Raw genomic sequence first — 12,069 nt, 5'->3', positions numbered from 1 at the left:
AGAGATACACAGATACAAACCAGAGCCCCTGCCAAGGAGCTCATAAGTGAGACTGGAAGCGGAATACAGTTGTACCATGAGACCACTTACCTGGGAAGAGACTGTCAGTATATCTATAGAGATTGGGAGGGAAGTTTAGGGGATACATTGAGCCCATAAGTGGCACTGGTAGTAGAACAGTTATACCATGAGACCACTTGCCAGTTAGCATGTGTCAGGATCTGCCCACAAAAGTCACTTGATCCTTGACCCACTTAACCCACTTGATTCCCAATCAAGTTGATAACCATCCTGAGAAAGGCAGTTATTTAAGAAGCTTTTTTCCATTTGAACATCATCTGCTCTGACCTTGTGCCCTAATTCTTTCAATAAAACATGATTTTTAGTGTTCCAGAGTTCACTTCGGAGCCCCAGAACAGGCCAGCATTTCTGGTATGACTTTAAAGTAAAAGCGTTGGTTTCTAAATGCGGTTTGTGGAAATCACTTTCATCTTATGATCATATCATATGTATCTTTAAAATGCTGGCTGGAATCTGGAGTTCTTGAGACCACGAATTGGGGTTTCATAATTCCTGGAAGGGTAATACAAACAACTTACCTTTGACAGCTCCCAGCATTGACCTAAGACACAGGAATGCTGAGTAAGAAATGTATCAATTTTCCTGACATATTTCACTGCAGCATCTTAAAGATCAAAAATGGAGGTATAATACAAAGCTATAATGGAGGATTACTCTGGCTCCCTAACTATTGCACAGAATTACATAACAGTAAGAACTCTAAAATATCAAGCTTTCTAAGTATGATGGTAGAGAAATATAATTCTGAGAGATGAGAAGACATAGGAGGCCTTTTCCTCCCCGCTTTTACTCTTCTTACATGTGAACTCTTTGGTAAAGAAGGGAAAAAAGTAGACCCCTTCCCTGATCAGCTACTTTTAGTTAGACACATTCTGACTCTCAATATTACCATAATGTACAAACGAGAGCTGGCTACAATTCATACAATTTACTCAGCCACTTAGCCTAAATGAGAAAATTGTATTTTAAAATGTGCTGACCACATTTCAAACCCAAGAATAAAAACACTGTATACATAATCCAGGAAACTAGAGCTCCTAAAATCTAAATGATTAACATCCAAATGAACAGGCACAATCTTGGCATTCCTGACAAATAAGGTCTACATCTACTAAACATGCCTTCATAGCAAAAAGACGAATTTAGCAATAAGACTAAAGAATACAATATAAAGAAAAATAAAAAATGTGTTTCAACTCTCATATTATGTGGCAACTTAAAGTTGAAATGAAGACTCCAGATGAAATTATGTCAAAAGCATGACACTGATTCCAAATGATTCTGGGTTTTGAGAAATTCCAAAATGTAAGTACAAAATCCTCAACTGGTAAGTTCAATTACATTTAGTTCATTTATTCAATCTATTGGGATACTAGCTTAAGCTTCACATCTGAATTTATCCACTAAATAAATGTTTTGACTAATATAAATGTGAAATTTACTAGATTCTTTCAAATATCTTAAAGCTGATAGGACACTAGAGTCTTCAAATATAGGTGGAAGAAATTCCTTGCTTCCTCCATGAATCTTTCTTATTGCAAACGGAAGTCAAGAGATAGAAGTCAGCTAGGGGTTTAACTGGGAAGGAGCAGGCAGAACAGAGGAAGTCCCGCTATTCATCTCAGTTCCTCCTCCTAGTGGTCATAAATGGGAGGTGCCTGTCATCTGGTGGCATTTCCTCAACGGTTTCTTATAGTTTAAATGACTCACAGAGTAGTCATTTGGAGGAATATATGATGCCAATGAAAAGTGCTCAATTTTAATTTGTAAGTGACTTCCCCTTCTGCTTCTCACTCTTCTATACTTTTTTAAAAAGTCAATTTTGAAATAACATTTCTTAATTGCAAGATTTCTGAATAAATCCCAAATGAGGCAGTAACTACCCATGTCTAAGAACTGAGTATGCAAGCATGCCACAGTCATTTTTAACACAAACCAGGGGAAAAGCATTAAATATCATGGTGCGTTAAACCACCACATGGAACTTCACCCATATTGGCAAACCAGGGAGGCTGGGGATGCGTCTATATTTAGCCATCACGTACTAGGCTATAGCCACAGCCCGGATTGACTCATACATTGTTTTCACATTCTCAGCTTCCATCAAACTACCAAGTAATGTTTATAAAGTGATAGTATGGAATAAAAACACTTTTTCATGATAGGTTTTGGACGGTTTCCACTCAAGATAACATAGATTGATGTTATTTGGATAAATGTCTTGTGAGGTTCCCCTGCAACAGGAAACATCCCCCTGGGCTGCAAAGCAGTCCTGATTCTGACATATTTCCCCATCGGCTCTCCATCTACCTAATCCTTTTGATAAGAAGATGCCCCTCTCCATCCCTAGACCTAATCCTGACATTCAGATACTATTTTCATTAACATCACGTAGTTGATTTTACACAATGACAAAGCAATCAGAAGCACGGTAGGATATTATAGCCCTGAGAGGCTTCTTATGGCTACATACAATTTGAATGAGCTAGATTGAATTAAACTCTATGCAGAATTTGTACCCTTCTCCTAAGTAATTCCCAGCTCACGGAAAAATAGAATTACTAAGGTAAGAAAGAGAAAGGAGTATTTTAAGAATTAACTTCTTAATAACTTGTAGGCAAGAGAAGCAAAAGAGAAGTAAGAAACAAGAACATTGCTTCAAGAGGCAATTTGTCATCGGCCCTTTGGGTGACTGGGCATTTTTACCAGCTGTCACTCTGGACCAACTAAAAGTATTAGACCCAAACTGTTGTACTCATTAGGACTGAAACAATTTAACACGAATGCTTGAAGACACTTGGATGTCACATTGTATTGTTTGGCCTTATAAGAAGAGAGGAATGTCTGCTATTCTCATTTAAATAACATTTATAGCATTTTAATTTGATTTCTTTCTGCAGACTGTTTCTGACTGCTCTTTACCTTACATAATAGAAAATCTACACATTCTCATCCCCTTACTTGATGCACTCTTTCCACTCACTGTGCAGCATGTTAGGAAAAAAACATATAGCATAAGTGAAAAAGCATGTAGAGTAGGAAACATAAGTTTTATGTGAGGAAGTAAATTTATGTTAGAAAGGCAATTTAAAGGCTCTTCTTATGCAACGGGAAAGAGTACACAACCATCAAGCTGTAGTTAACATTTATTTCCACCCAAAACTAAGAACACAGGCTACGAGGTCAGTCACCAGGGGCAATATCATTTGCATTTACGAATCTTGCTTGCCTATATGAATTGCTTGCCTATATGTATTCTTTTTTTTTTTTTTTTTTTTTTTGAGACAGAGTTTCGCTCTTGTTACCCAGGCTGGAGTGCAATGGCACAATCTCGGCTCACTGCAACCTCCGCCTCCTGGGTTCAGGCAATTCTCCTGCCTCAGCCTCCTGAGTAGCTGGGATTACAGGCACGCACCACCATGCCCAGCTAATTTTTTTTTTGTATTTTTAGTAGAGACGGGGTTTCACCATGTTGACCAGGATGGTCTCGATCTCTTGACCTCGTGATCCACCCGCCTCGGCCTCCCAAAGTGCTGGGATTACAGGCGTGAGCCACTGCGCCCGGCCCCCTGTATTCTTATTTTGTACACCATCATTTTCATGGACTGGGAGTGTATAGAGAGACCTCAGAAGTTATCTGGTGTACTTTTTTTATCTCTAGCTAAACTCTCCAAGCAAATGACTAGCTGTGCTACAATGAAGGATTATCACGAACGCATAGGAGCCAGGTCCAGTACTGTTCAGTACCCTAGACGTAAAGTTTCTCTCCTTATTTAACCTAACTCTATTTTCAGGAGAAAAGTAGAATAAGCCATCATCCTCCTGTCTACAACAACCCTTTGTATATTAACAGCGGCTTTTTTGTTTCACATGGGGTAAGTATACTAGTTATCAGCGTACTTCTATTTGTTCATAAATTCTTGGAGAGCTAAAAGGCAAATCAGCTTTTTACCCATTGCTAGAGCTTTTATTTTCATCAGAAACCAGATTTTCTCCTATTGTGAACTTCTAAAAGAGAATCATACTTTTTTCTTTATTTTATCCAGAGAAAAGGGAAAAAAAATCTTTGGGTTTACAAAAATGGAAGAGATTTTGGTCCTCTGTCCCAAAGCACACTATATTTTTTCTTGGTTGCACTTGTCACACCTGTACATTTACGTCATTTTTAAAGAATTATCTGTCATCCTCATTGAAATGTAAGCTTCACGAGGGAAGATACCAAGTCTGCCTCATACATCAACATTTTCCCAATGACTAGTACAGTATTTGGCATACAGCAGCCTCTTCATTTAACCCGAAGAACTGACAAATGCCCTTCAAAATCATTCTTGTTCAGCACTCCTATTTTGGAGATATGAAAATAGAAACTCTAAGAGTTGTTCTTGGAAATGACTTCCCAAAATTGTATAACAAGTTAATGACAAAGCCAGGATTAGAATTTTGGATTCTTTATTCTGCATCCACATTCTTCATCCATAACACCGCAGAGGTTCTTATACCTAATACCCTGGACGGGCACCACTACTGATGAGTGAGATACGGAAAACTTTGTGATCTACACATCTTTTGGTGGGCTGCCTAGCTCCCAATGTTCTTTATCAGTTGAAACACAAAAACCTTCTCATAAATATTTCTGGTTTATGCATACTTTATGTAGGACTCCAAGAACAGAACCCAAAACTAAATTCTACAGCCATAGCAAAGAGCCAACTTATTCTCTCCAATTAGAGTTGATGCACAGAGGCCAAGCCACAGATGCCAGCTGAATTTCTATGGGTCACCTACTGCTAGATCAAAGATTCTGCTAAATACAGCTTCAATTTGTACAGAAATTTTAAAATTATTTTAAAAATTATTATTTTGGGCTGGGCGCAGTGGCTCACCCCTGTAATCCCAGCACTTTGGGATGCCGAGGTGGGCAGATCACGAGGTCAAGAGATCGAGACCATCCTGGCCAACATGGTGAAATTCCATCTCTACTGAAATACAAAAATTAGCTGGGCGTGGTGGCACATGCCTTTAGTCCCAGCTAGTCGGGAGGCTGAGGCAGAAGAATTGCTTGAACCAAGGAGGCGGAGGTCGCAGTGAGCCGAGATTGCGCCACTGCACTCCAGCCTGCCGCCTGGCAGCAGAACAAAACTCTGTCTCAAAAAAAAAAAAAAAAAAAAAAAAAAAAAAAATTATTTTGGGTTTCTTTAAACCAAATACTTTTAAAATTGAGCTTTTCTGAGTGCATGAAAGAAATTAATGTGTGTTTCTCTGGAGGAGACAAGATGATCTAAAACTGGATTGTGGTGATGGCTGCACAACTCTATAAATTTGTTTTAAAAATCTTAAAATTGGGGCCGGGCACAGTGGCTCACGCCTGTAATCCCAGCACTTTGGGAGGCCGAGGCGGGTGGATCACAAGGTCAAGAGATCGAGACCATCCTGGTCAACATGGTGAAACCTCATCTCTACTAAAAATACAAAAAATTAGCTGGGCATGGTGGCGCGTGCCTGTAATTCTAGCTACTCAGGAGGCTGAGGCAGGAGAACTGCCTGAACCCAGGAGGCGGAGGTTGCAGTGAGCCGAGATTGCGCCATTGCACTCCAGCCTGGGTAACAAGAGCGAAACTCCGTCTCAAAAAAAAAAAAAAAAAAAAAAAAAAAACTTAAAATTGGTAAATATTATAAATTTTACTGCAATAAAGCTGTTAAAAAAATAAGTCTGAAAAGGAGTCACATAGTAAGATACTTCATTTTGTAAACATCTGGTATTAAAATTGTAAAGACATCCTTTAATATTCCCATGGTCTTTTAAGCCCAGGTCCTATCCACTTCAATCATGGTTTACCTAAAAGGTCAAAAGTTTTCCCTGCAATTTTTGTAAGAATAATTTAGGAGACTTACATAAATATCAAAAAAGAATCAATTTTATTTATATACCACCAAGAAATACTGACTGGTAGGATTATCTGCATAAATAATCTCCAGATATATTTGTTTAATTAAGCATAGTGTTCTAGTCCAAATCTGCCATTAATTAGCCATTGGGTTTTTAGCAAATTACAAAACATCTCCAAGTCTCAGTTTTCCCCCCTATTTCATGTGTCTCTGTAAACCACAGTTTACAGAGCTAAGTAGCATATAATATACTACAAAGAATAGTAATTGCTATTGTCTAATGGATAGCCACTAATATGCCAGACTATTTAGGTAAATTATTACCCTAAAGAAGGTATTATTAGTCTTTTTTGTGTGTGGAGTGGGGGCAGATGAGGAAATTAGAACATAGAGAAGTTCATTAGTTTTATCAATGTCACACAGTTAATTAGTAGCAGATCCAGGATTCCAGTACAGAATTATCCAGGTCTAAATCCTATACTTATTATCTATTCCTTGTAGACTTTGGGCTTTTGATTCTATCAGATGTGGGCATGAATCCTGAACTTGTCTTTACTATGTTAAGTTAATCATCTTCTCTGAGTCTCAGTTTCCTCATCTGTAAAATGAGATTACTAATACTTAACTCAGGATCATTGTGAAAATTAAATTAGAGAGTACATCTCCTGCCATTAGAAAACATTTTTTTAAAACAGCCTTTTTCATCCTTTTCCCACAGAGGTTCCTTCTTGTGCATACACACACACGCACGCACACACACACACATAAATTCTATGATTACCTCAGAGCCTACTTGAATAAACTTCACTGGGACTGAGTTCTATCAAGAGCAATTAGAGTGAACACAAACAACATCGCATTACTTCTTTGCTATCAGTCCTTGGCTCTGTGACTGAAACTGTCAACAAGAGTGTCAACTTCAAGGGGTGGGCATCTGTCCACAGGAACTGAGCTGAGGTCACAGACTTGTCTCACTCTGCCCTACAAACAGATGTCAACTCTTAGTCACTGCAAACCAGGGTTAGAGCCAAACCAGGTGGGAAGTACTGATTCTCTTTTCTAATCCTCGGTCAGCCCATTCATTCCCTAAGACAATTCCTCACTGACCATAATTCAAAATAACTAGTTTTCCCGGGACACTATTTTCAACAAAATGTCTTCATTTTGATCATATCTGATTATTCTTCAAGCCAAAGGGAGTGTTTCCATAATAGCAGTCTGTCAGCAGAAACCTGCTTGATTCTGCATATTAGAATGCACAGCTTCAAATGTTTACCTAGAAAGTTGCCAGGTAAAAACTGATGTAATGTGGAGCTCTAGTGGTGGCAAGAGGTAAAGCAGCTATTAGTGGGAGCCAACAAAAAAGCCTAGGAAATCTCCACTTCTTATTACATTAACATGCTAAGATGAAAAATGGTCCAAAATAATCTAAGATAATATACAGTAAATCTTCAATGTAATAGATTTCTTCTAGATTACAAGTTAGACTTCAGTAGCTGGCCTACGTTAGACATCATGAAACAATTATATCTTCTCAAAAAACAGAACTCAATGCTGTGGTTGTCACTTTTTTATTTTTTTCTAAGTTCATTAAGAATTCTATTAATTAAACACTAGCTATTTTTTCACACGGCTAGTAAGAATATTGTATACAAAAAAAAATTCTGGACTCTAAGTGGTACGATCAGTGAAGTCCTGTACCAACTGTCCTGAGAATTTAAATAATCCCTACAGGCTGATGAGGTGGTTGTGAGTTAATTCCCGCACTAGAAAAGTGCCTTCCTTGAATATCTGACTTCTGAGATATTTTCCAACTTAAAACAACTAAGAATGAGACCTACACTGTCAAAGATCAACTCTTCATTTTTCTGGTACCTAACGTATATGTCTTCTCGATCAAAAGAGCTTCATTTAAAAAATATAGCTCTATTATGTTCAAAAATTTAACAGAATATAAATAGTAAAATATGTATAATGTACAACCTGGAGTTAACATTTAAAATTTCTAAATGCGGTGTCTTGTTTAGCTGTGCCAAAACAAGTTATCATGAGGGGGAAAATGTTTCACAATATGAAAAAAATACAAGAATTTGCCTTTTCACATAGGAGCACCTAAGTATCATGTTCCTTAATATCAAAGAAATTTTAAGAGACTCACTTTCCATTAGTGACAATAAAAGAAACTATCATATTCATAAATGGATTAACAATGTTTATCTGAAATAAACATCTCAACTCATGGAAGCTTTTCATGATTTATATGAGTTGAATGCACTAGATATTTCCAATGGCCATTATTCCAGGGGTTTCTAAATTGTTAGGTCTAAGATGACTACCAAGCCCTCAAAGGTCCATGAAGACAGATTTAATGATTACCCAGGGGTTCTTATTTATGATGTCCTTCTCTATCCTTCTACTAATATGCTGCCTTTAATATAGCTCCCTGAAGCTACACACACAAAAAAATGTAAAAATGTAAGTGTCTCTTCTTCAAAAGTCACTGAGAATGCAAGAGTTTGTAATGGGAAGCTCAAGATAAAGAACTTATTATTTTCTTTCAGCCATCATCTCTAGCTATAGGATAGGAGATGGAACCTTTTTAATAGAATAGAAACAGCAGGGAAGGAAGTGAAGATGGTTTACTAACATAATCATATGCCAAAGGGAATAAATCAAAACAAAAAACCCTGCACTCATGCAGTATGAGCCACCCAGGAATTCAGAACCTGACAGTTCTACAGTCCTTGTTACCAAAGACATTAAAACAATTTAATTCAAGAATATTTCCAAATCTGTGAATCTAAGAAGTTTGGCTTTGTACATCACCTTGCCTGTATTTTCTTTGGTGATTACCTCTCTCTTTGCTTTGCCATAACAGCCCTTGGTATGCTGCTTAAAATAATATTTGGGGCTTTATTTGCCATCCTTTTGACTGAGACATGTTGATTTTATTAAAGCAAGTTGAGTCTGCATTCTTTCTTTACTATTATTACAGGTAGACTTGACAGACACAGGACCTTTCTTTCAAAATGCTCTGCTCTGGAGGAAACCTTGTTAAATAAGTTCCATTTTACCTGCTGGGCAGTTACATTCTGAAGGTGCTTCTCTTGCGATTCTTATTTTAGCCATATGTTCATAGGATTTCTGTAGGAAAAGAAGAGTTATTAACAATCATCAGTAGCACTGTAGAGAGATGGATTCTTTAGGGACTCTGGCCATATGCCTGATTTACCGGCATTTCATAACCTGCATAACTAACATTTACATATGTACTTGGACTCTAGTCAAAAAGTAATCATGCCTAAGCCCTAAAAAAAGAAAATGACCACTGATAGGGTATCAAGCTGGACTTGTGTAACATCTTTCTCCATTATTCCCTTCCACCCTCTCCCTCAGCTCAAGCATACGCAGTCAATGTAAAAACCTAGGATATAGGATCCGAGGACCCAAGCCCTCGGATGTTGCAGTACTAGGTAAATGTTGCAGGACTAGGTAAGCTGTGGCTTAACCAATAACAGCCAATATTTTACACATGAATATCAACTGCTTTATCCTGCTAGGCTGCAACTACTGCCAAATAGGCTCCCCGCTAGAGTACAGTTCCACAAACCCCCCTTACCCTAGTCTAAAGGTGCCCTTAAACGTGACGTAGATTCCTTTCAACTGTTAACGCCAAGGGCTCTGCATTCATAAATACCCCGGCACTGCGTCCTTCACCAAAAATAAAGCCACTTTAAAAAAAAAAATGTTCAAACTTTTAATACGAAAAGATTCTATGTGTGAAATTATTGATTTTAAATTATATATGAGACTATTTCACTTTTAAGAGTGATTACCTTTTTTTGTATATTAATAACATCTATGACCCTAACCATCTTACAACATGTAAAAGATATAACAGATGTTACCTCTGCAAGACATATTCTCTCCACAATTGGGAAAGATTCACATGTGACTTCAGGAAACTAAAAAGAGATGAAATGCCCTTCTCACCTTTTAGACCTTCCTACATGTATAACATGCAAACATTGAGAGAATAAGGGAATATTACAGACAGGCATGGAGATATCAAGGGGTGTGCATATACAAATATATGCTACGGTGAGCACAGATCCTTGACCAAACACATACACACACACACACACAGTCACACCAAGTGTGTGTACAGTAAGGGTAGCGGCCAGTCATGCACACAGAGTCACGCCTGTGTAAGATGTTACCCACGTGCGAAATACCCCAGCCTCTCACACCTGAGCCAGAAGTCGCTCCACTTTCTCTTGCACCATAGCCTTGAGCTGGTCCAGGGTATCAGGCAGCAGATGAATGGAAGGGGCCCCTTTGGCGGATTCGAGAGCGGCGATCCTCGCCTGGAGGTCGTTGGTTTTCACACCCAGGTACAGACAAGACACCACGGCCACCACTGACAGGAGGGCCGTCAGGACGGCGCACGGGGGCATGGTCCGGGCACATTGCAGCCCGGCAGGGCTCGGGTCCTCGGATCCCGGATCCCGGCCCCCTCCTTTCCCTGCGTGCTTCTTCACCAGCATGGTGGCGGGGTCGGCCGTCTCGGGTTCGCCTCCCACCCTCTACACCTCAAATAATTCTAAAAGGAAAGATAAAGGTCGATTCCTCCAAAGTTCAGTCCCTGTGGCTGCACAACTAGTTGGTGGAGTCGCGCCCGCGAGCGGAGATGGACCCCTGCCTTGCTCAGCGTGCAGACCCGCAGGCGTGCACCATCCCCGCTTTCTTCTCTCTTCCCAGCTGGAGGTGGAAAACGCACTCAGTCCGGGGACTGGATGGCGGTAGGGTAAACAGCAAGACGAAACCCACCCAGACAGCTCTTCCGACTCCCAGAGGAGCGACACCTCTTCTGCGGTCCCCGACAGCGGCCGCTCAGGGTCCGAGGGACGGCGGCCGAGGCGCGGCGCGGGGCCGCGGCTCGCCCTGGCCACGGAGGACCGGACCTGTTGCGCCTCTGCGAGTTTGCCTTATTTCTACCTACTCGGCGTCTTTCTGCACGCTGACCTGTTTCCCACCTGCATCCAATGCAAGGCAAAAAGGCTGAGAGAGCACGCTAGAGCGCAGCGCGAACGGGGCGGCTAAGCGCAAGGAGAGAGAGGAAAACGAAATAAAGCCAAGGAGCAAATGCTAGTCGCGAGGCCGAAGTCGCGGCTGCCCGAAGGATCTCCGCAGCCCCGCGTGCGCGATCCTTAAATACCCTCCGGGATGCTCGTGTGAGTGAGTGTGTGTGTGCGCGCGCGCTCCGAGCACGACGTCCCTCCCCCGACCCCCTCCCGGCGCCCGGCGTCCGGCCCGCGGCTCCCGCTGCTGCACGCCCCTCTTCCCCAGCCAAAGCCCGAGCCCGCCTCATTATCATAATGAATTCACCTTGGCCCAGCCCGCAGGCCGGCCCAGGGGACCCCCCAGGGGGCGGGAAGCTTGGGTGGGAGCGGAGCAGGAGGTCTGTGATTAGCATAATACATGCAAATAGCGGGAGCGGCCACCGTGATTGGAAAGGAGCCTGGCGACCCCTCCCCCTGCGTTGCGCGGAGTAACTTCAGCGTCCCCGAAGGCCACCTCTCTGGCCTGGGCCAGGGGCCGAAGCGGGGTCTGCTGTCAGGAGGCGGCAACTTTGGCTGATACTGACTCAGCCCAGCGCCCCCTCTTTATCCCACTTAAAAATGGAGAAATGGCCTCCGAGAGGAAGAAGTGAAGCAGAACGCTCTATCTCTCCTGATCTTCACTCAAAAGCAGCCGCAGGAGCTCTTGCTATCTCGCCTCTGGCACAGCGTTTTTCCCTCCTTCCTCACTTTCCCACATGCCCAGAGGCAAAGTGTCTGGCCAACGTCTGGGGTACATTTCCCCACTTCCCTTCTCTTCCCACGGCCAGATTCTCAACGAGGTGAAGTTTTCCCTCCCCTCCCCCAGTTTCCTTGTCTTGACGGGACTGAGTCTCCTCCCAGCTCTGTATTCCTAGTCTATACTAGGGTGCTAATGTGTTTTCCTGATTCCCTGTTTTGCGGGATTGGAAAAGGGAGTGTTGAGGTATACACATTTCTCAGGATTTAGGAAAGGAATGAAGAATGAAGTCAGTTTTTCCTC

At 41.4% G+C, this 12,069-nt stretch overlaps 1 protein-coding gene across 1 annotated transcript in view; it reads right to left on the bottom strand.

Moving 5' to 3' along the window:
* The window catches only part of COL25A1 (collagen type XXV alpha 1 chain), a 510,463-nt gene extending 499,631 nt beyond the window's left edge, over positions 1–10,832 (bottom strand). Inside the window, exons 1-2 of the mRNA XM_064384022.1 lie at positions 10,218–10,832; positions 9,042–9,111 (exon numbers count right to left, since the gene is read on the bottom strand). Of these exons, the coding sequence (XP_064240092.1) occupies positions 9,042–9,111; positions 10,218–10,514 (367 nt within the window). The 5' untranslated portion in view covers positions 10,515–10,832. The remainder of the gene's footprint in view (positions 1–9,041; positions 9,112–10,217) is intronic.
* Between the last annotated feature and the right edge of the window lie 1,237 nt (positions 10,833–12,069).

Source organism: Aotus nancymaae, unplaced genomic scaffold, assembly GCF_030222135.1.
Source record: "Aotus nancymaae isolate 86718 unplaced genomic scaffold, 86718_ANA_hifiasm-v0.15.2.pri h1tg000033l, whole genome shotgun sequence".
Classification (NCBI taxonomy): domain Eukaryota; kingdom Metazoa; phylum Chordata; class Mammalia; order Primates; family Aotidae; genus Aotus; species Aotus nancymaae.
This window is presented reverse-complemented; position numbering and strand designations above follow the sequence as displayed.